Source organism: Felis catus, chromosome B2, assembly GCF_018350175.1.
Source record: "Felis catus isolate Fca126 chromosome B2, F.catus_Fca126_mat1.0, whole genome shotgun sequence".
Classification (NCBI taxonomy): Eukaryota; Metazoa; Chordata; class Mammalia; order Carnivora; family Felidae; genus Felis; species Felis catus.
The window spans coordinates 141,059,312-141,083,733 of NC_058372.1; the positions used below are offsets into that span (position 1 = coordinate 141,059,312).

The 24,422-nt window shown below is 41.8% G+C and overlaps 2 protein-coding genes across 11 annotated transcripts in view; both read left to right on the forward strand.

The window, feature by feature from the left end:
• The window catches only part of ARID1B (AT-rich interaction domain 1B), a 443,873-nt gene that overhangs the window by 297,207 nt on the left and 122,244 nt on the right, over positions 1-24,422 (forward strand). For all 10 annotated transcript variants that reach the window (XM_045058284.1, XM_045058282.1, XM_045058281.1 and 7 more), the window contains one exon: positions 18,120-18,363. In XM_045058284.1, the coding sequence (XP_044914219.1) occupies positions 18,120-18,363 (244 nt within the window). The remainder of the gene's footprint in view (positions 1-18,119; positions 18,364-24,422) is intronic.
• LOC109499997 (MICOS complex subunit MIC10-like) lies at positions 6,297-13,807 on the forward strand. The gene has a single exon (XM_045058287.1). It carries the CDS (start codon positions 13,304-13,306, stop codon positions 13,574-13,576), a length of 273 nt encoding a protein of 90 aa, XP_044914222.1. The 5' UTR covers positions 6,297-13,303; the 3' UTR covers positions 13,577-13,807.

A 24,422-nucleotide genomic window follows, 5' to 3' on the forward strand; every position in this document is an offset into this window, starting at 1 on the left:
AAGTTTGTTGTTCTCTGATCTTCTTGGATTACAAGGACAAAAATTGGGAAGGAATTGATGATTGCATCTTAGTTTTTAAATATTACAGAACTAAATCTATTCTGTTACTAGGAATTGCTGAGAGCTCAAAGACGTAGGTTTGGTTCGTGTAAAAGGTAACGTCTACCTCTTTAAAGACCAAGCAGTACGCTCCTGTTTTGTTTTGTTTTTTTTTAATTGCAAAAAATCAGCATCCCTTCCTATCGTTAATAGACTCGCCCCTCCTTTTTTTGTTACTAGGTACAAACTTCAGCAAAATAAAGTTAACACTAAATGTCACTTCATAATTGCAGTAATGATCACACAGCTGTGCTTTCCTCAGTTTATAACACATGTCAGCATCAGTTTAGGGGCTGAGCTTCATTTCCTGCCCAGATAGCATCCTGCAGACTGTTTTTGTGGTGGGAACGCAGAGCATCCTGTCGGTCACTGCTGGGGTGCTGAGGCCAGGAGTCGAGGTACCCCAGCTCTCGGAAATGCAGGCTGAGCTCTGCCGTTCACCGTGACTCGGTCCTTTATTTATTGACCTGCTTGCGGATTTTCTTACTTACTTCTCAGTTATTTTTGTTTGCTAGATTAAGAACCATTTTATTTATGAGTTTGTGAATTTTCAAGGAAGAACTCTTACACTTAAATGAACCTGTAAGAAGCCCACAGAAAAGCAAGTGCCTGCAGCGCTAATAATGAGAACTGACAAGGCAGTCCTGCTGGGTTTATTTATGACCTTCTGCCTTTGTTAGCTCTTGTGAGAAATTCCTCTCTAACCATAACAATATTGTTGGAGTTTGGCACTATACAGAGAAATCCTACCGAGCCCCGAGGCCCACAAACTGGCACTCGTTCAGCTCATAACAGATTGCTGGGCTTGTTGGAGTTGTGCATTTTCCTTCATTCCTCTTTTATTTAATTCATCAGTAGTCTTCACCAGTTTTTATATACACGGCTTTAAAAAGAAAATATATATATATATATATATATATATATATTGCTTTTATTCTCAGAGCCCAAATCCCCTTTTTCCGTAATACAATGTCATACCTGCTTAATTAAGTGCTAAGGAAAATTCGGAAGAGGACAGGGTCCTGGAAGGTAAGAAGAGACAGGTCTGTTCTGTACAAGGACAAATCATGGGACGTCACATCACATGCTCCACACTGACGGACTGTTACGGTGCTCCTACCAATCTCATGTGGTTACTCGCTCTCAGAGTTAAAGTGAACTCAGTAGAACAAATATACCTCAGGTTACGATTTTATAATACTCTGCTTATTATTTCTACCCCTTTTGGGTACTTTAAGAACCCGTTTATTCCAGCTTGTTTGCTTTCTTCTACAATTTCCAAGTGAAATAGGAAATTTAAAAGCATCAATTCACAGAGAGAATTGTGTTAAAAATTGTAATTTTCTTTGCAAGTAAAGAAAATCGATAATGTTGAACTTGTACCTCTTAAAATGAGATCCTTGACACGAGTTTTCTGTATGGAGTTATTTAGACCATAGGAGATACACAAAACCTGAAGCAGTATTATTCAGTATTTCTAATAATCGGCCCTGTTTTCTTCGGTGTTGCCAACAATGACAAAATAGCTATTCATATTCTATTTCAAGTATTGATAGACACATGACTTCTATTTCTTCCGAGAACCTGCAGGTTCAAGATGGCACTTTTGGGGGCAATAAGCTGTAGAGGGCCCATTTAACTAGAAGTACCAGTGTCTGCATTTGCTGTGTTGATCCCTTTGAGGGAGTGGGTTGTTAGGCCAGGCCACGCTATTGAAATCAGTATCGGGAGTTTTGCTTCATTCTACTTACCTCTTATCTGATTTTTAGTTTTCCTCAGCCATCTTACTCATGTACAAACAGACTTGCTAATGGAAACCGTGAGGAAAATTGTATTAAAGATCTTAGCCTGGAGGTGGGTGGGGGGCTCAGTCGCTTAAGCCGTCTGACTCTTGATTTTGGGTCAGGTCATGATCTCACGGTTCGTGAGATGGAGCCCCACATAAGACCCCACGCTTTCTCTGTGCTACTTGGGATTCTCTCTCTCTCTCTCTCTCTCTCTCTCTCTCTCTCTGCCCCTCCCCCTGCCTTGCGCACATGCTCTCTTTCTCAAAATAAATAATTAAACTTAAAAAAAATTGAAGCCTGGTAAAATGTGAAAACTATGCATATGAGCATAACTTATTTGTCCGTCTTTGTCTTTCATTTTCTTACCATATACGTTTGCATTGTTTTCACATCTATTCTGAAAATACTAATATGATTTCATGCTACTATGATTCAACTGCTACCCGTTTTTTGAATGGGCTTTTTTTTCAAAAATTCTTTTTTCATGTTTATTTTTGAGAAAGAGAGAGTGAGAGAGCACAAATGGGGGAGGGGCAGAGAGAGAGGGAGACACAGAAGCTGAAGCAGGCTCCGTGAGCTGTCAGCACAGAGTCCGACATGGGGCTTGAACCCACGAACCGTGAGATCATGACCTCAGCTGAAGTCGGACCTTTAACCAACTGAGCCACCCAGGCGCCCCTTAACGGACATTTTTTAAAGTCATTTGTCGTTTGCCTTAGAGTGGGTACACATTAATACTCTGTTCGTGAAATTGCGCTATGGCTATGTGTTAAAGACTGTTCAAATCTCCAGGGTCCCCTTTTGTTTTGTTACTTTTGCAAAGAAGCTCCAGCCCTTATTAAAATGCTATCTGAGGACACCTGGGTGTCGCAGTCAGTTAAGTGCCTGAGTCTTGGTTTCAGCTCAGGTCATGATCTCATGGTTCTTGAGTTCAAGCCCCGCATCTGGCTCTGCAGGACAGCATGGAGCCTGCTTGGGATTCTCTCTCCCTTTCTCTCTGCCCCTCCCCCCCTCATGTGCTCACGTGTGTACTCTCTCTCTCTCTGTCAAAAATAAACTTGAAGGGGCGCCTGGGTGGCGCAGTCGGTTAAGCGTCCGGCTTCAGCCAGGTCACGATCTCGCGGTCCGTGAATTCGAGCCCCGCGTCATGCTCTGGGCTGATGGCTCAGAGCCTGGAGCCTGTTTCCGATTCTGTGTCTCCCTCTCTCTCTGCCCCTCCCCCGTTCATGCTCTGTCTCTCTCTGTCCCAAAAATAAATAAACGTTGAAAAAAAAAATTAAAAAAAAAATAAATAAAAAAATAAACTTGAAAAGAAAGTAAAATTTTGCCTGCTCAAGTACAAAGAAGAAATAAAAAATTCTCTCAAATCTAATCCCTTAAAATAACCACTGTTCACATTTTAATACCTCTTAGGCGTTAAAAAAGGCACAGGTATATTTTATATGTACATATAAATGCATATATATTCATATAATATTTTATATATTTTACATCAACTAGGTCATATTTTCTGCTGTTAACCTGATTTTCACTCAATCTTTTCAATAAAAATTACATTTTTAATGTATATTTTGAATAAATATTACATATTTTTACATTTGAAAGAGAGAACACACACACGGTGGGGAGCAGAGGCAGAGGGGAAAGAGAGAGAGAGAGACAGACACACAGGGACACAGGGACAAGGCATCGCAAGTGGGCTCCATGTCCCGCACAGAGCTGGATGCAGGATTCAATGTCACAACCCCGAGATCATGACCTGGGCCAAAATCAAGAGTCAGACCCTCAACCAACTGAGCCACCCAGGTGGCCCAAATAATTATTGTATATTTAAATAACCCACTACTAAGTTGGTGGCTTACTTACACTACTAAGGTGGCTTCTCACTTTTTTGCCACTTTAACATCTAGCTTTCTATCTTTGTTGTTACTCTTTGTTTTAAATGTATTTCTACACTATGTGTTATAATAAAGATCGTGGTGGCTAATATTTATTAAATAGATTCTCTGTTAAGCTAAATTCTCTCCACATCTTTGGGACAGAGATCCACTTTATAGGTGAAGAAACTGTAGCGCAGAGATGTTAATTCACTTGCCTGGTTTATACCACTAGGAAGTGATAGAGGGAAGATTTGAACCGAGGCTTTTTACCGCTGGGGCTGATTACCTTTTCCATTCCCTCCTTGCTGTGCAGTGTTTGTCATTGGTAACACTGCATTTTAAAGTGCCAAAAGCTATTTACTTAATAGAATATTGATTGTTAACATAACTATTTGCCTGACACATAATTATCTGGTAAATATTTGTTAAAGAATGGAAGGATGCATTCATGCCACTATTTACTCATCCTGTTTTATAAGTGAGATGATATTCTAGAAGTCATTTGCAAATTCTTTATGCTGTATTCAAAATGTAATTTCGATTACAAAGAGTGTTAACAAACAAACCGTGTGTCTGAAATGCGTGTATGCTTATATGTGTATGTAGGCATTTATATACAAAGCAACTGTTTATTGAGCACATGCTTAATAGTTCTTGTTCATAATTATATCTAATCCTCACTATATAGCATAAGTGATAGTTTCCCTATATTTTGGATGGTGAATCTGAGGCTCAGTGAGGTTAAGTAACTTGCCCAAGATTGGGTGAAGAAATTACAGATCCCGGACTTGATTTCAAACTGCTCTTACTCCAGAATTCGTGATTTTTACCTCTCCATTATTACTGTAAACCCACGTTCCAGTAAATATTTAGTGAGCACTTTACCTGGTGCCATGCTTGGTGCTGTGGTACTTTATGTACAGCAACTCATTTAACTCTCTCATCAACACTGTGAGGTCATTACTTTTACTGTCCCCTACTAAGTACAGAAGAGGGGTGGAGGCTTGTGGGGCTCTGTCATTGCCCACGTCCTTGGAATTTGCAAAAGAGGAGCTGGGTTGGGGTCAGCTGTGTGGTTCTAGAGCCCAGATTCTTTGTAACCACCATGGCCTGCATCCGAAAAGATCACTGTTTGCTACAATACAAACGTTTAAAAAAAAAAAAAAAAAACAGCTAACATCTAATGGATGCTTTTAAAAAGCAAGTTTCATTAGAGGAGAGGAATATGATGCAGAAGAAGACTTTCTGACCCTTGCTAGGGATTTACAGATTGATGACTGGAGTTTTAAGTCCAATTTTATTTCAAAACTTATAATTTACTGGGATAAAAGAAGAATTAGGCAATGTGATAGGCTTGCGAGTCTGCTTACTGAGGTCCCTTCTCTGTTCAGAGGTTTTAGAAGGCAAAGGGAGTGTGAATTTTATCCTTTCACCATTCAGAATCCTGTATCTGAATTTGTTTATGTTGTCTTTGAGACTGCTTATAGCGGACTACAGTGCCCATCAGAGAAACTCTTCATTCTCCTAGTGGGCCCTGAAATGTGTTCCAGATGACAAGGTAATTACTTGTAAGCGTGAGGCTCAGTAACACCATTGCATGGCACATCAGTGGCTCTGTTGACAGGTAGTGTGTTTGAGTGTGAAACATGCTGGCCTTCCAGACCTAATTTGGGCCCTTACTGATGATGATATTATTATTATTACTATTATTATTATAATAATCCTCATCACCCTCATCATTATTGGTATCTACAGGTTTCTGTCTGAAACCCTGAACAGGTTTATGTCCACCTCTTCTTGAGAAGGAGTTTTTTAAGTTATAAAATGGTTATATGCTCTTAGGAAAAATTACGATGTAAAATTGCACTTGAGTGCTAGCCCTTGAGGTGTTAAGTGACTGGCTGCCCCCTACATAGACAGAAAATGACTCATTTTGGAAACCTCTTATCTAAGTGAATCTTAGATAACATAAAATAAGAAAACCTCATGTTTTTAAGTTTGACTTTTGGGGGATGTACTGAATGTGTCATATTTCATTTTAAAATATAAAAATAGTCTTCACAAAACATTTCCATCTGTAATGTAGTCAGGCTAATCATGTAAAAAATTTTCTGGATTCTCTACTTTTTTCCTCAAGAACTCAGAAGTCTTAAAAATAATTTCTGTGAAAATATAAAAATTTCAGCTTTCTTTTATATTGAAGCCATTAAACTATTTCTTTCTATTTTTAATGAGATAATTTTAATCTGTCTTTAAATACTGAAGAAATGGAGTAACTTGTTTGTAGATATTTTTGATTATTGTTAGAAGAGGAGATAGTCATTCAAAGAAAGAAATTGGAATTTAAGCTACTATGGCCTTAGTATTTATTGCATCGTTAATTCTATTTTTAAAAAAATTTGTTTAGTGTTTATTTTTGAGAGAGAGACTGCATGAGTGGGGTAGGGGCGGAGAGAGAGAGGGAGACACAGAATCTGAAGCAGGCTCCAGGCTCCGAGCTGTCAGCACAGAGCCCAACCCAGGGCCCGAACTCACGAACCGTGAGATCATGACCTGAGCCGAAGTCTGATTCTTAACCAACCGAGCCACCGAGCCCCACGTTAATTCTATTTTTAACTTCTCCTTCAGAATGTGAGCAATTTGAGTGCTGTGTCTAATACATAACTTAGTACCAAGAAATCATCTTGTCTTTTGAACGTGATGCCCTTCACAGTTCCTTCTCGTTTGCTCTGTTCGTTACATTGATCCATGGGCAAAATAAACATGATGATCCCCACTTTACAGGTAAACAGAGGATTAGGTTGCCTTGCCCACAACCCATCCTTCACGCCACCCAGCTTCAGAAGCCTCTTACATCCGGCGCTTTTCTACTGCGGCACGGCGGTCTCTCCATGCTAACATTTTGTTATTGACGGAAGTGTGGTAAAGAGAGTGCCCTGTCCTACTCATTAAAGCGCTTATGAATGAGTGACCCAGCAGGGCCACCTGCAGAATGAAAGGACTACCTCCTCCGTGCAGAATTTCCCTTCTCTTTTGGCTGCTCCTGTTTGGGTTTGTTTTCAAACCCAGTTCCCACCTCTTAGTGGATGTGGTTGTAGGACCTGCAGGGCCCTTGTCACTACCCACTGCGATCGGGAAAGTGGGGGACGACTGCCCTCCCTCCTCTTCTTCACCCTTTCAGCCCTTCCCCGCCACCTCCGTGCTCCCTCACACTTACCCCTTACACACAGCTCGGGCTCTCTATCCCACGGCCTCTCCCTCTGGTTCACGATCATTACAGCTCACACCTAACTCAGATTGTACCGCACCCATCCTTTCAACTTACTATTTCTCATTTAATTCTCGCAGCAACTGTCTTTGGCAGGTACTGACATTTCCCCCAGTTTCCAGATGAACGAAGCAAAGCGCAGAAAGGTTAAATATGTCGCCCGGTCACGTAATAAGCGGCAAAGCCAGGGTGTGAATCTATGTGGTCTTACTCCTAGAGCTTCCACCGTGGAACATGCTGACCTCTGATTAAAACCCAGCCTCAGAAGCCGTGCGGTAGACAGACGCGGCTTGGCATCACCGGGGAAGCCGCTGTGCAGCTCGCACGTTCTGGTGTCGGTGGCACAGAGCGGCTCACCGAGATGTGAGCGGATGGCTCTTGGAGGGAAGTAGGGCCTCCCCGCGCGAGCCGTGCGGAGGTTCGTTTCAGGCTAGACCAGGCTGCTCAGGCTTTAGGTGCCATCCGTGGTGTCCTGTGTCGGCTGTCGTGAGGGGAGGGAGGACCATGACATGATTCTTCCCTGTCTCTTTTCTCTCCCCATTTCCCTGCTGACCCAGCAGTGCCAATGGCCAGTTCTCATGGGCTCCTCCGGTCTGCGCGTTGCGCTGCTGTCCCGGACTTTGTGCATTTCCACTACTGTGCTGATGGGTCACTTCTCTGTTGCCTCCTCTCCTATATTGATGATGTGTCACTGCTTTGGGTTTGGGGGGTTGTTCTCTATCGACATTGTTTTGTGAGAGTCATACGAATATTTTTAACTGTAGCTCATTCAGTTTCACCGCTGTAGAGTGTCCCATTTTCTGAATACATCTCTATTTTATATTGCTGGAAAATTAGACTGTCTCCAACTTTTGTTGTTAGGGTCCCGAAACAGTTTTTCGGCGCCTGGATGTGTCTCCTTATGTACCTGTGCCAGAGAGCACACTTAGGCATGGACTTCCTGGGTCGTAAGATAAAACGCACCTTCAGCTTTACAGTGTGATTACAGATTTTTGCCCAAAGTGATCATACTAATTTGTACTCCCACTAGCCATGTCTGGAAAAGCATAAAGTGCATATTTTCTCTCTCCAGTGTTTTTAAATTATGAAACCTCCGTTGGAAGTATTACTTCATTTATTGTTGTTAAGAGTATCAACCGATCATCTTATAAAGGAACTTTGGCTACACCAAAAGACACATAAGAGAATTAACTTCTTGACCATGTAAAAATTAATGGAGACAGGGCAGCCTTTCCTTACATAAGAATTCCAAATAATAAATGTAGAAGGAACAAAGGAAATAGAAAAGCAACATTAGGGCACCAGAGTTGTGCTGCAGGCAAGGCCCACTGATAAATGCCAACTAAAATTGTGGGCAAAACTAAAGGAGAAACCGTATACTTGCATTGCTTCAAATATATCCCCCCCAAATATTTTCTTACTCTGTTTGCTTTTAACCTACACCCACAAATTCTTTGATGCTGATCCAGGAAGTGGAGCATAATTTCCCTCCTTTGGGTGTGGGCTGGACTTAGTGACCCCCTTCTCATGAATGGGATACAGAAAGGGAAAAAGTCACTTGACTGTGGAGAAACCTGGGAGACACCACCTTAACCACGTGATGACAGTACCATCAGCTCTCCTAAGTCGTGTTTCTATCACACCCCGATACGATGCCTTGTAAAGGACCCTCCACGTCTGGGCTATTCTTTCCCCAAATCTATAACCTCAGCGTAGTCCCGGGAAAACACCAAACACAAATTGAAGGATAAATGTGCCACGGTTACATAAAACGTTAACTTGAGGGAGCCTGGGTGAAGGGTGCGTAAGAACGCTCACTAAGTACTCTTTGCCGCTTTGTATAAATCTAAAGTCATTTCAAAATAAAAATTTTTTAAAAATCCAGTGAAGGATTAGAACAAGCATGTATGTTCATATGGTTCATGTGAATAGGGAAATGTCAAAATAACTAAGTTTTAGTACTGTTGTAGAAGTAAAACTTCCTCTATTCCATGTAGACTCAGTACAATTTGTGTGTTTCTGGTTTTTTTTTTTTTAAGTTGCTAATTTATTTGCGGTTCCTATAGGTCTTACTGTTTTAAAGTATTTCATTGCTGTATGCTGAAGAAATAAATGTCTCCTGAGGGTTCATGCCTTTTTGTTTTTAAGTTTTATTTTCAGAATTTCTACGTGCTAAGCATTACACTTCTAAGATAAACAGTAGTTTTTCACCATGAGAGACGCAAAAAGGTGGTGTTGATTGCTTTTCTGTTATAAAGATTTATGACACGCTTTCAGCAATAAAAACTGGTATCAGTAGAAAAACTCTAAATCTTACATATTTACAGATCTTGTTAGTTTGTCAATTTGCTTTCAAAGCACATGGGTCATTCATACCTTAGAGTTTCATACCTGACGTTGATATTTGTAAAGCACAAGCCCATAAACCCATATCCCTCTTCCTGCGTGTAACAAGCTGATCCTTCCCCCTTTGTAACCGCGCGTCTCAGGAGTCGTCACCAACGGTTTGGGGGTGGGGTATATAAAGAACATAATCCGTTAAAGCCAAGTGTTCCTCATAATTAGTTTTTATTCACTGCTGTGCTATTTTAAGGGTGAGGTGTATATATTTCAGCTCACTTACCCATTCAGTGATTCTTACATATAACTGAAATGAGAAGGGTGGCTGCAGTCCGGAAAACATGTCACCGTTTAACCTGGACTGTAGTTATTGAGGTCCGTGCTGTTGTTCCTTTGTGCGTTCAATTTTATGTAACGCTAAAATACATAGCTCTTTATAAAATGTTTTACGATTTATTCTGAAGCGGTACCTATAATTGTAACCGTGTTCTTAAGGCATTCTTCGTTCCTAAACACTTGAAAACATGATTGTTTTCCTTTAAAGTGTTTAACATTTCTTTCTCGGCATTCCTCTGCATTCCTTTTCCTTCTCTGGTGACATTAGGAGCATCTCGGAGCCGTCCGTCGGCTCCCTGGCTCCTAAGAGTGGAAGCCCACGCGGCCTGCTGTGGGCAGAGAGAGGCGGTTCACGGCCGCGCCCACCCCTCTCGCCCAGTCTCTTTCCTGGCTTCCCAGTGAGCTTCCCCTCACCGCTCCTGGAAGAGGCATCCGGCCCACAGCTCTTGCCTTTCCACATTGTTCTGTCTGCCTCCAGGCTCCTGCACACCACTCGTCCAGGGGGCACGCCTTGGCTCCTGGTGTGGACCTACCGCAGACCGCCGCCCCCGGGCCTGCGTGCACCGGCTGAGGACGCACTGTTGTGTCTTCCACACCGCTTACGAATCCGCCCCTCCGTCACAGAATTTCTTCCTTAAGAATTTATCTGGCTAGCTGTTTGTCTCTCTTCATTGACACTCTGCGAAAGTGGGCATTTGAGTGTGCAGGATCAACAGTGCAGGCCAACTTAAATATAAAATCATTCACATGTTTTTCCACCTCCTTTTCCATCACCTCTCTCCCCCGCCCACAGCTTCACCTGCAAACCTTAGAGAGGGCATGCCTGCCTGAGGGTTGACACGCAGTACAGAGACCTCTCCCCAAATTATTCATTGTTCTCACTTTATTATGTAGTTGTAACCTCACAGGTGGTCTGTCATTTCTATTAATAAGTGCATTCTTTTTAATTTTTTTAACGTTTTTATTTATTTTTGAGACAGAGAGAGACAGAGCATGAACGGGGGAGGGTCAGAGAGAGAGGGAGACACAGAATCTGAAACAGGCTCCAGGCTCTGAGCGGTCAGCACAGAGCCTGATGCGGGGCTCGAAGTCACGGACCGCGAGATCATGACCTGAGCCGAAGTCGGACGCTCAACCGACCGAGCCACCCAGGCGCCCCCAATAAGTGCATTCTTTAAGATGCCGTTGCTCTTAGAATAATAATGGACCAGCAACTGTTCACACATGAGTCTTTTTTAATGTTTTCAGCACTGGTTTGGGCTTCGACTCGAGGTTAGGAAGGGTCTGGAGGCTCTTGGCTATGTTGGACAATGAAATCAGTTAAGAAACATTTGGGTAGGAAGAATAGATTGGAGCTAGTAAGATGCTATAGTTTCGTCATATAAGAAAATATACACAATGTCTCTGGTACATAGAAGGTGCTGAATCAATGGTAGTAAGAGTTGTTGCTAAAAAATCATCATTATTATGTTCATTATCATTATCACTTGTGAGCACAGTCCTAGGAGTGTAACCAAGCAGGGTAATGTTATTTCCAAGTGAAAGTTAATCCCAAATTCCATACGATGTGTAAAAAAAAAAAAAAAAAAAAAAAAACTGTAAGTAAATTTTCTTACCAAATAATTTTTAAGTTCAGGACTGCCCATACTGTTGTAAAGGGTCTGTTTGTTGTTCTTCCTACCCTACATGACATCTTGAGACTGTTGTTAATAGTGGAAGAACAGAGAATCTCCCTGGGCAGAGTTCAAAAACTGAGAATAATTTAGGATCCCCCTGAGGCTCGTGCAATGGAAAAAAATTCCCTTACATGATGCATATTTCATACTTATATTGTTTACCACTTCTAAATTTAGAACACAGCACATTTCATATCAGGAGTTCTAACCCAAGGACCTTTGAGGCCAGTTTCTATTTTAGGTGCTGATTTTTCAAAATCAACGGAAATACAACCATTTTAACAATTTTTGCTTATGATAGTGTGCGTGACTCTGAATCCTGCTTCTGTAAAGTATCGGTTTAGTTGATTATCCTACAAATGTCCCTTTGAAATGAGAGTTACCCATAACGGAATCTTGGCTGGAGAAAAAGAAAAAGAAAGTGGTTCTCATTACAATGAATTTTGACTCATGAATTTTCTTTGCATTTATCCTTGGCTTTGGCTAAGGGTTTGTCATTTGTGGCGCTTGTGACTATGTTTAAATTAACATCAAACTTTTTTTTCCAGTTGGCCTCATACATCTTAAGGCTACATGTTATATATGTTGTCACATATAATGAAGAGATAAATATTTATTATTTGGACATGTTTAAATAGAAAGTGATATATATAACTTGGAAAGAAGATGCTTTTAGAGCCTAAAAATTAGTGCTTTGGAGGATTTTTTTTTTCACGGATTCTGTCTTACTGTGCCTTTGCATTTTTTTATTCGTTTAGACAGGAAGCCTAAGCTTTTAACTCATTTGCTGTCTAGACAAACGAAAACAACAGGGACTTGGGTGGGCTGCATGGAGAAGAAACCTACCAATATCATAGAGATTAAACAGAGTCACTGTGAGGTTTTTCCTTTGTGTATATATGGCAGTCAAATTATTGACTCAATTCTAATATCAGTTTCAAGGTGTGTTTGTATCACATGTCCAAAATGATACTTCTAAAATAAGGTTGGAAGGTACGAAGCGATTTTACAGTGTGCGAAGTATCAGTTTCTAAAGAGCTAAGCATCTGATGAGGCTGGGGGTGGTTAGCCTCAGGGATGTTAATTGGAAACAGAGGGCTGAGAATTCATTGCTAAATCTTAATAGCGAAGTCAGTAGTTTTCACTAGAGCATTTATGGTAAATATTTAGAAAGATTTGCATGTGCTGGCTTACTCTATATGGTCTTTGCAGCTGTATTTTACCATAGAGCATATAAATTCAGCGACAGTCACCAGTGACCAGTCAAACCCTTCCTCTCTTTAGCACCACACTTGGCACAAGGAGTCACTGCTCTTAAGAAAGTTAGGGTCCAGTTAGAGAAAAAAAAAATGCGTGTCTGAATTTTATACTTAAAATTCTAAAAAGGAGAAGAGACACTATTCCTGCTTTTGAAGATAATGGAGAGACTTTTTAAAAAGACCATTGAACTGGCATTTTAACCTGTGCGTCAAACCCATGGGAAGTCACAGTGAGAAATCATTAACTGTATCCTATTAAAATCCTTAAACAAGAGACCTGAACTAGTCTCATTGATTGAAATATCTTCTCTGTTTCTAATTCAGTGTTTATCCTCGTGCTCTCTTGGGGCACTTCTGAGCAAGAGAAGACCAAATGTGTGTCTGTTCTGCAGTTCTCTATCAGAGACTGATCTAATACTATCAACTAATTGTATTGAGGGCCACAGCTTAGAGTATGTTGGAGTCGATTTGCTTTTGTAAAAACCCACTTATTTAATTAAACAAGGGAGTAAGATTTTCTAACTTATTCCCAGGTCTTGGAAGAGACGGTAAGATGTCCCCAGCATTACCTGAATTTATCCTTTAGGAAGCTAACTTACTAGATACATTGAATACCATCAAAACCAAAGATGCCTCTGGATGTAGTAAGTCATAATAAATGAAAAATATTTTTAGGGAGCTGGGGGTGGGGAACATGTCGGACTCCGAGCTCGGCAGGAAGTGGGACCAGTGCATGGCGGATGCGGTCGTGAAGATAGGTGTCGGTTTTGGATTAAGACTGGTTTTCTCACCTACCTTCTTTAAAAGAAGAATGTGGCCATTAGTCTTTGGTTCTGGCATGGGATTGGGAATGGCCGACTCCAACTGTCAGCATGATTTCCAGGCTCCGTATCTTCTACACGGAAAATATGTCCGAGAGCAGGAGCAGTGACTTCCACCTGAGAACACCCCAGTGGGAGGAAAAGAGAAATCATGTCTATTCCTCAGGAATACTGAAGTGCCCTGGAGTCAGCTGACAGTCTTCTGTAGCAATGTCATCAGTAATGCTTTCAACTCCAGCACACTGTTTATGTATTTGAAACCAAGTCTGTTTCTTGTTTTGCATTTTCTCTCTGGAAATTGCAAGGAGGTGGTCTTAAAAGAAGTAAATTAAAAGTAGGCAGCCCCCCAGTAAATTAAAAGTAGGGAGGATCTTCTATAATATGCAGACATGAGAGAATTTGTATGTCTGTTACGTGTATGTGTAGATCTATAAAAATTCTTCCTATGCTCCTCCTTCGTGGCGTGTTCCCATACACACCCCTCTGTCACTGCCCTTCCCCACCCTGTCCCATCGTATTGAATCAGGGACATATCTGCGCTCTGTGTTAAGTCATAAGTGTTTCTCTTGTCAGAGTCTGCTAGCATTGTTACTGCTCCCCGGTGGCACTTCCTGCTCCGTGCACTGAAACCTCCTGTACCTGTCGCTCGGATCAGAATGAAAATTTTACATGGGCGGAGAGACGATGGTTACGGAGGGAAAGCCTTTGCAGGGAACTTCCATTTAAATTAAGTTTTAAAGTAAAACAAGCTTTTCTTTTCTAAGGCACTGATTTTCAAAAAATGATTTAACCATTGGCGGCAGAGGTTACATTATTTTGGGGGCGCTGGAAAGTATTCAGTATTCTGAGTGATGTCACATACTGAAAACCCAACTCGAGGGCTAGATTTTGCCAACTCCGCGTGTCCTGGCAGAATACCGAATTTACTGTGTCTGAGCCCATGCAGTCATTGCCTCACCCATCACTCCACACAGCAAAGATGCAGAGGGAATGCTGTGGGGCAGGGGGCCTCCAGCCCCTTAAAAGAGTCCTCTCTGCAATTACCTTACCTGCCAGCCTTCCAGCAAGATAAATGGAAGCACTGTAGCTTGAAGGTGCCTTGGTCCGAATGAGATGCAGTAAGGTCTCTCTGTTCTTTACAGGCACCATAGATCTGATAGTACTTATAAAAGAAGAATAGAGTTGGTGCCCTGCTGACTAAATTGTCCTCTAGAGGAGTATTAGTTACAGAGCTTCTTTGTTAACTAGGCTGAATGTTTAAACCACTGTTGAACTTCTTTTATTAACGTGTTTTAAGATAGCTGTACATATGGATACCCTGAGTGTCTGCAGGGCGGGAATATTTCTCTATAATTTACATATAAAAGTTACGTGTATGTATAATAGTAATATAGAAATTATATCTTTTTATTACTCTTCTGTTGCACTGAGGTCTAGTCAGCACTGAAATTCTGATGATATGTTGAACACTAAGAAAGCCACCGTTTTTATATTTTTCTCTTGGTATTTCCTTGATCAGCTTGTTGGATAACAGAAATGTTTTTCATGCTTTTGCAGCTTGAATGAAGCTTTCTTAACATCCATCCGTGTCACCTGTTCGGCTGTAACTTGGAATTTTAAGGGAGGACAGGGAAGGAATTTACAGGTCGCGCAGAGAATGTTACAGATTTCCAAGTAACAATTTGTTTGTTTGGGTTTCTTATGAAGAAAGATTTGCATAAGAGTATTTAACTTCAGATGATGATGGTTAAAAAAAAATTGAATCTATGTCAAAGCCTTTTCTATGTTTAAACCCATAAGTAGTATAATAAAAGATAATAGTTTTATCTCTAGTTATCTATTAAAAATTTGTTTTTCCTGCAACGAAGCATGAAAAGCCCACTTCTCCCCCCTGCCCGACTGTTTCTTGCCCGACGGACCCCTTGTTTATTGATGACGGATACTTGTTAGGTGTTAGAGAGTGCGTGCACACAGAGCCCGCCAGCCATCGTCACGGGGGCTTCCCAGCTTCCTCCACTCCTACAAAGAGAGCGCGGCTCTGTCTGGCTCCCATTCAGTATTTTCCGGGTGGATGTAGATGTGGAGTCGGTCCCTGTTCTTGGCGAAGCTCCTAGGATTCCTGACATACAGGGTGTCACCACGTGGTTCGACTGAGGCCTGGCGCTCTCTCATTTCCCCCAAGGAAGAGGCAAAGGCAGTAGACCCCGTACTAGAAATACTTCAGCTCTGAGTCAGGGGTTAGCAGACTTTTTCTGGAAGGGCCCGACAGTAGATATTTTGGGCTTTGCAGGCCACGGGGTCTCCATCAGAGTCTCCATCCTAGCCCCGAAGTGGCCGTGGTCGGTACCTAGAGGGATGGCGGTGACAGCGTTCGATAAAACGTTAACAGATACTGAAATTCAAATTTCAAGTATTTTTCACGTATCACATAGTATTACGCTTGATTTTTTTTTTCCTCTCAGTCATTTAACAACATTTGGTTCGCGGGCAGAGCAAAAACGGGCAGCGTCCAGCTGGAGCGCCCAGGCCAGAGCTGACCACACCTGCTTTGACGAGCCCTGCCCGTGTGTCCCTTTGCAGTTCTGTGAATTGGTTACATCCGGTCAGGAGGGGGCTGCGTTGGGAGCAAGTTCTTAAACCCCAACCCCTCTTCCACCCCCCGCACCCATCCTCGCTCTGAGCCTGTGCCGTGAGGAGTCCGCAGAGAGCCGGGGGTGGGGGGAGGGACGGCTGGAACTGGCCCTGTTTGCTCTCTCAGCAGATCGACATGAGTGCACGAGTACACTTCTAATTTCGGTCTTGTTTCTAGAGAGTCAGAGAAGTGCCTTGATTTCTGAAGGGTGAATACTTTCTACGTTGTATACAGCGTGTCCCTTGCTTAATAACCTTTCTCTCTCTCTGACCCTGCTTCGCAAAAGTTGTGCTCAGTTCCGAAAGTCTGCATGGAACTGTTGTTGAACCCGGTAATCCAGTTAAATACAGTGTTTTACCAGCTGAATATGTGCAAAATCATGCAGCTTGGGGGCCCTGAGTAGAAACGTTTATAGATTTTATCCTCTGAATTTTGAAAATACGGTTCAGTCTTCCTCATTTTATTTTGGAGATTCGATGATACTTTCTCCAGTGGTGATATGTTCAGTCTACCCTGATACTGTTATATTTGTTATTATGTTTGTTACTCTAAACCTAGATGCGATTCTTAGATGTTACTCTCCTTAGCATAAGAAATTTTTGTTTTTCTGTACCATTCATTTTTGTGAGGTTTTTGTAGCTATTTGAGAATGTTATTTTTTAATTGTTGGCACTTTCGCTGTTAAGAAAGAGAAGCTCGTTATATGATTTAACAATGGTTAACAGAGAAACTTTCCAGGAGACTGGGATCCTCATCCTGAGTTTGCTTTGTGACATTTGGGGGTACCCTGAAGACCCATAACCAGCTATGCCTTTACCTGGTCCCTTTGGTATTTCTTGGTCTAGATTCAGTCTACCTCCACCAGTTTTCAAAGCCTTGGTTTTAGAAGTCCCACTAGTAGTAAGCAGTGAGATAAGCTGAATGAGTAGAGGGTATAAATTAAAATTAAATATGCGTTGTAGACAATAACAGAACCTGGCATTTCTGATCCCATTCTGCAGCATTTAGTCCTAGATCATCAAGGCAAATAATTTTATACTGCAGCCCAGCCTTTAGAACTCAGCCAGCTGTAGCTCTGGGCCCCACCTGGATCTCCAGACTCTCAGCGACCTGGGAGTGCCTGCTGGTGGGTGACCCATTCTGGACCCTGGCACCACAGCAGTGAGGAAGGCCGAACTCCAGTCTCTTCCTTTCATTCTGACCAGGTTGCAGAAGACTCCTCTCTCAACTCTCTTCATCCTCTTGAGTGGATGGTTCTGTCCTCAGTGCTGTAACCTTCGACAGTAACTAACTGAGCTGCAGTTTCTGTGTCTGTCAAATGGTGATGTTAATAACTGCCTTACAGGGTGTTAGGAACAAATCAGAGTTGGCATTAAAAATTGTTTGTTTAGCTTAAAGTTGTTATAAAAAGTAAGGTATAACATGAGGACCCATTTCTGCCAACATAACCTCAAAGGGATTTATTTTCACAGGATCCTACAAAAGTATACACATAACTATTTTATCATAATGGCACTTACAGTTACTTAAGATGTAGGCATTTCTTACCACAAGGTTTGATTAAAATTCTGCTGTTCCATTAGAACGTAATCGTTTGAAATTCACATAGTCCTTCAACGTTGACTCCAAATAGAAGGATCCGGAGCTATAGTTTTCAGTTTATGGAAATCATCATTTCTTTCAGATGGTAAAGTCGCCATCAGAAGTGCTGTTTCCTGTAACTCTTGGAACAGGTTTGGGGGACAAGTGCTGGCAGCTTAAAGGAAAGCTGTCAGGCGGTTTTATGGAAGAGAGGTGTACAGCTTTCTTCACTCTTTAGGGCTGGGCCAGATCTTAGGGTTCAACTCATGAGAGACCTCCTGAAAGTCTTCTAAGAACGAGTGGCCATGCTCTGAATTTTGGGTATTATCTAGAAAAACTTTGTCTTCGAAAGGGGCATTGTTGCAATTTTGAAATACTTTTTTGATCAGGCATGGATCCAAGAGTGTTACTTTATAAACCTATTGGTGTTTCTTTCTCAGGACCTGTCTGGCTCCATTGATGACCTCCCCACGGGAACGGAAGCCACTCTGAGCTCAGCAGTCAGTGCGTCTGGATCCACGAGCAGCCAAGGGGATCAGAGCAACCCTGCTCAGTCGCCTTTCTCTCCACACGCATCCCCCCATCTCCCCAGCATCCCCGGGGGCCCGTCGCCTTCTCCTGTCGGCTCTCCCGTGGGAAGCAACCAGTCACGATCTGGCCCAATTTCTCCCGCAAGTATTCCAGGTATTCATTTCTTAATCTTTATTATTCCACTCGGTGGTAAAGACAGGCCTAGTGTCCATAAATGGCAACATACATTCCATGGTTTGTTTTACTATTCAAAAACGTGGTGATGAAACCACATGGTAATGGAACCATGTGTTAGAAGCATAACTTTGAGAGCCCCGATTCCCAAAGATATTCAACTAATGAATAAACAGTAAACACTCAGTTACTAAAATCGCCCGCTAGTTTGATGTTTTTGGTTTGGACATTGACCTTAACGCCAGAAATTTATTTATTCTCAGTATCTGTTTTGTAATGATTCTATGCATAAGATTCTCTGTCGATGAGTGCCACTGAGGTAAGATTGTGGACAAGTATCGGCCTCAGTTTTTATGGTTCTATTTAATTTATTCCATGGCAGTCAGCTTCTAACGTGTAGTGTGTGTCCCTGCCAGTGTTTTCCTGGGCCAGCACACATTCACGTCCTCGTCACTGATGGAGACTCGCCTCCTGGTTTTGACGTAAGGAGTTCACGCGCCAGTGAACTCAGCAGCCACACTTCGTCTCTGTCTTTTATCCCCTTTATTGTGTACGTGGGGGTGTTTGTCTGTCTTTCTGTTGCATCATACTCCTCCAGCTTTCTTCTGTCAACATCATCCCTTTCTTTTATCAGCAAATTACTAAATGTAATTTATTTCCACGTAGCTTTTGCTAACATGATCTAGGTGGCTGCCGGAAAGTGCCTTTTACTAATGTATTAGAACGAATATTAAATTGTGGATAAATCTTCTGATAGTTTATTCTGTTCTCTTGAAAGCATGGGTGATAGTTTTACCCCTTCTTACATTTTACTGCTTTTGTATTTAAAAAATGCTTATTATGGGATGTTTTATATATAAATTTATATATATGTTTATATTTATATAGATATCTATATCTATATAGATAGATATCTAATAAATCTATATTTATATAGATAAACATATGTATATATAGATATAGATAAACATATATATCTATATATAGAGAGAGAGATAAACATATATATACGTATACATGTGAACACATACAACATGCCAATGATGAGACATAGCTATCAAATGAATACTCGTGAACCCACCGTCCTGTTTAAGAATTGGAGTATTACCAGTTTTGCTGTGTCTACCTGTGTGTTCCTTTCTCATCTTTAGTCCCGTCCCTCTTCCCTGCCTCAAATACTCTGTGAATAGTTTTTTTTTTTTTTTTAATTGTTCTTTTTGGGTGTTTTGTTTTGTTTTGTGGAAGAATTTTATTATAAAAATTCATAGAAGATATTAGTTTTATTGAGTTTTGAGATTTATAGAAACGTATGTAGAGTGACTATATAATTTATCAACCAAGCTGAGACACTTTTGGGGGCATGGAAGTGTTGCTATTAATAATTAGGGGACAGTAGGCATAAACTAGGAAGATTCTTGTCAAAACAGAAAATGTGGTTATCCATTCATGCTGTAAATGGTCTCCCACAATTTGCTTTTTTGACTAAATGTTCTGTTTCTGAGGTTCATCCATATTTTAGATACGGCTACAATATAGCACATTTTGATTTAGGCATTCTGATGTTAACCTTTCTTTCAGAAATATGTTTGTCCTTACAGAGATTGTAATTAAACCTGGATTTACCCACCTTCAACATTTTTAAAGCTCCGAATACTTTATATTCCAGAAATCCTTAGGCAGTTTTTGGTATTGAGATGATTTTTGAAGCATCAACTACCTAAACATTAGGAAGTCATATGTAAAGTATTGTACTTGTTGAGCAAGAACTCCTTTCGAAAACTGGATCAAAAGGACTTTTCTTAGTAATAGTAACTTCAATGAAAACTCCTCACAGGGATAAAGATATTGTAGCTTTTTATTTAAAATTCCTGACATGGGTAATTCACAATCTGGTGATTTTCATACATATGTTTATCATTCCAGTGGGGATTTTGAAACTCCTTTTTCACTGTTTGGATTTTGATGCGGTGTAGAACACATGCCCAACAAAAGGGCTCACTTTGGACACACGGTACCACATACTGTGGAGGAGGTAGCTCGGCGGGTGAACTGGCTTCAGAGTCTGGTGCTTAGCTCCGTGTTGTGCAGCATAGAGTTGGTCAGCGGATTACGCTTCTGATGACCCCCTAGCCCCATCTCAAATGAGGCCTGTTGTTTGTCGTCGCTGCGGGTAAGGACCTGAATAGGAATCTGTCTGCCAGCTTCTTGGGAAAGTAAGTCTGTAGTAGAATGCTTTCAGGTTTCTTGGAAACGTTTAAAGCACACAGCGTGTTTTTAAGCTTGGGTCCGAAATGCTAACCGCCCAGGGCCTACGTTTTCATTTCACCATACTAGTCCCGATCAGCTACTTGCATCCATGTGGCACAGGGAAGAAATGACACAGCGGAAGTTCCACTTTTGTCGGGGAGGAACGCTCTTCAAGTAGATCCTTAACCATGTTTGCTGAGTGTGAAGGTACCGCCGAGTAATGGGACTGTGCAAAACATGGCAGAGAGAACGTTTCTTTAAGGTTCGTGTTATTCTAAGAGGAGTGACCTCCTGGAAAAGCTGGTCGGCAGTTTTGACACCTGTTCACTTTTCTCCCGGGTGGAACCACAACACTGCAACTGGATGGACTTTCATCTAATTAGCTGATCTCACCTCATTTTATCGCCACCTACTAGTTTTATAACCTCGGACAGGCCTCTGAGCCTCTCTGTGCCTCAGTTTCTGCATTTGTAAAGATAATAACCACACCTCCTAGGGTTCCTGTAAAGATTAAATGTTGATGCACATAAAGGAGACACATGGTAAACACTCAGTGCGTGTTCCCTGTCGCTGTGGTTCTGGTTATCGTTAACCGAGACCCGGAGGCTTGCCCTGTGCTGTCCAGAGCAGCACAGATGGTTTTGGCGAGTCTTCTGATTGGGAATCCAGTGGTGTTCTTGTGCATTTCAGAAGACATGAATGCCAAGTTTCCAGTGACGATTTGCTGTGCTTACTGAGGTTACTCAGTAGGACCTGCTCAGAGCCAGCCATGAAAGCATAATGTATTTTTACAAAGTTGAATCTCTGTTTCTTCTAACTTGGGGGAAAAAAAGATGGTAGGTTAGTGGTTGATCTTCTTGGGGATTAGGTCTGAGAAAGTCCAGAGGAGGGGGAACAAGCATCTGCACGCTTGCTTCACTTGGATCACAGGCAAGTTGATGATTGTGTGGCACGATGAGCAGGCAGTCTAACGTAAAATTTAACAACGGATGCAGTTTAAAATCCGGGGTGATTCCCCATACTTTTTGTATGTGTTGAGACCACATCAACTAACTGATCAGTACCACCCTCTCAGTGGCATTAGCCATGGCTGCCACATGCGGTTGAGCAGGTTCCTCACTGGACAAGGACATGGGCCAGAGGGGTAAATGGGAATGAAATTCAGGCTGTTCTGTGGGAAGGGGCACCCTTTTTTAATTCATGCAGAGGACTCACACATTTGTCCACATGCTGACCCTGTACCTCCTGGTGGCCGTCCTCCATGGCTTGAGTCCAGATGCTACCTGTTTCTCCACTCTGTTCCCAAAGCTGAGCCTAGTGACATTACCACATCCGTTTTTGAGAGATGCTCATCGTAAATCTTATGTGTTGTTATTTTAAGGGGATTTGTTAGAAATCATGCATATTTTTGTTGAAAAAGAATTTGGTCTTCTCTTTCCCTCCACCTAGCCTATATGCCCTTTTTTTTTTCCTTTTTTTTTTTTTTAATGTATTTGTGTAAACTTGTCATAGGTAATAAAACCACATTTTAGGGATGGTCATAACATTGCTTGTTCTTTTGTTTTAAACTTAACCAAATGCAAAGACACTTTTCCCTTAGAGAACAGTCAGGCCCATTTAGTAATCTCACCTTCTCTTTCCCATCCTTAGTCCTTATGTTTAAATTTTGTTAAGCCACGTTAGATCCTAAGATAATGTACAGTCTCCCGCCCTTGGCCTCTGAGTCTGTACTGGTGAAGTAAAACCACCAGGTAGTGATCACATGGTTTCCCACCCAGGGCAGGATACTCAGACTGCTGCTTTGGGAACATCTGTTTGGAATTTCCCCATTTTTATTTTTTCTGTCTGTAGTCTTGTGCTTTCTTTTCTCCCCCTTCCTCTCATTCCCAGCACTAACTTGTTTTTTCTGACCTCACTTCTCTCCCATCACCTCCTACTCGACTTGCTACTGCCTCTCCCTGTGTCAGATTGACTCTTTCAATCATTGTCTCTCCAGCAAGTCATTGTTCAAATGCACAGCTGTCGTGTGGCTGATAGCCTAGATGCTGTAAAGCCAGAATGTTGTGGGGGCTTCTTCCTAGTGCTGCTTCCCAGGGTCTGTTGAAAAAAGAGCAGTCATTTTTCTCCATCTCTGTCCTGGAGAATGAAATTGACAGCTAATGAGGACTATCACAGAGGTAGATAAACAAAAGCCCAGTAAAGCATCCCGAATGGCTGAATCTGTTTCTTGCCTGTTAAACCGTTTCTCCACCCACTGCAAATTTGCCCTCCTATCATGCTGCCTCACGAACATTGTGAGTGTCATGGGAACAACTACTGTGATACATTCTGGCACCACATCGGCCCTGGCACATCCCTAACTCAGTGGGGCTTTTCCTTCCTGCGTTCTTTTGAAAAGCAGGATGGAGATTTTTCGTGGTAAGTAGCCACATGGATTCTCCCTTTGTTTGCACATAACTCCAGCACTGCAGCAATCTATGGTTAGAAGTTAAAGAATTTCAGCCTGGTTGTTTAATCTAAATGAGCATTTGAGGACCCAAATGTATACGTTACTACATCCCCCCGTGCCATGATAAATTTTCTTGGTTTTTGCTGATTGTTTTCATTTCTCTCTCCTCTTTACGTTGATGTATTTATACTTAGAGATGGAAATGAAATATCTTCATCTTTCTCCTTGGCAGTGTGCATGTATATACACATTTAAATCGGGCAGATCTAACATCGGGTGCAGTTGATTCTGCGAGGTCTGATATTAGGCATCGTTTCCCTTCTAATAAATGATCCCATCCCACTGTACTTTGGCTGCTTACTGGCTTACATCCGAGAGTTGTTTGCCTCGGTTTTAGGGAAATAAACTCTTGGATCTTGAATGTATCGTGCGGGTCTTACACTGGGCCTCGTTCGTCCTAGCACGCAGTGAGGCTGACACAGCACAGCATCAGAAAGCATCGCCGTTGCCAGAAGGTTTCGTGGATGTTAATTTCACTCGTCTTGCCTCCAGAGCCAACCATTCCAGTTTACTAACAAAGCAAAAATGTAAATAAGCCCAACTTTTTTTATTTTTATTTTATTGGCTAAAGGCTTTTGTCAGCTTTTTCCTCCGTGTGCTGTAAGCAGCCACAGTGTTTAAATATTAAGAAGGGTGAGCGTACAGCGGGGAATGGTGATAGGCAGGCAGAAATTAACACTTCACAGCCTGAGAAACATTTTTGTTTACAAAAACTTTAACTGTTCAGACTGCGAGGAGCAGTTCATCGGTTGCATTAACAAAGACCTAAGGATGGTAACTGTAAATCTCCGAGTAGATTTCCCTCGTCTCTCTCTTTTTTTTTTTTTTTTTTTTTAAGAACCGGCATCTGTGCCAAGAGTCCAATTTTAAGTCCCTTTCATCTGACAGGAGAAGGGCTACAGATTAGAACAGCCTGGGACCAAAGATACACAACTAGGTTTTCATGTTAGTGTGCTGATGAATACATGTTTGTTTTCGTGGCCATTCCTTCTGGCTTAGTCGTAGGTATCTATTTTAAGACTAATCAAAGATCCTATCTTCCTGGCCATCACAGGCAGAGAGAAAATAGAGTTGCATCAGATATGAAAGTAGAACTCTCCATTTTTCAGTTTTATGTGCCTTGCTGTTTGAAGTCTCACCTCCCACATCGCCCCTCCCCAGCTCCCCTGCTGGCCGAAGGAGACTGGACGGCCCTGGGTCAGGGGGGTTTAAGAGCTGAGAGACCGTGAGGGAGGAGGGCGAGGTGGAGAGGAGTCTTTCATTAATCTTTCAAGAGCTGTCC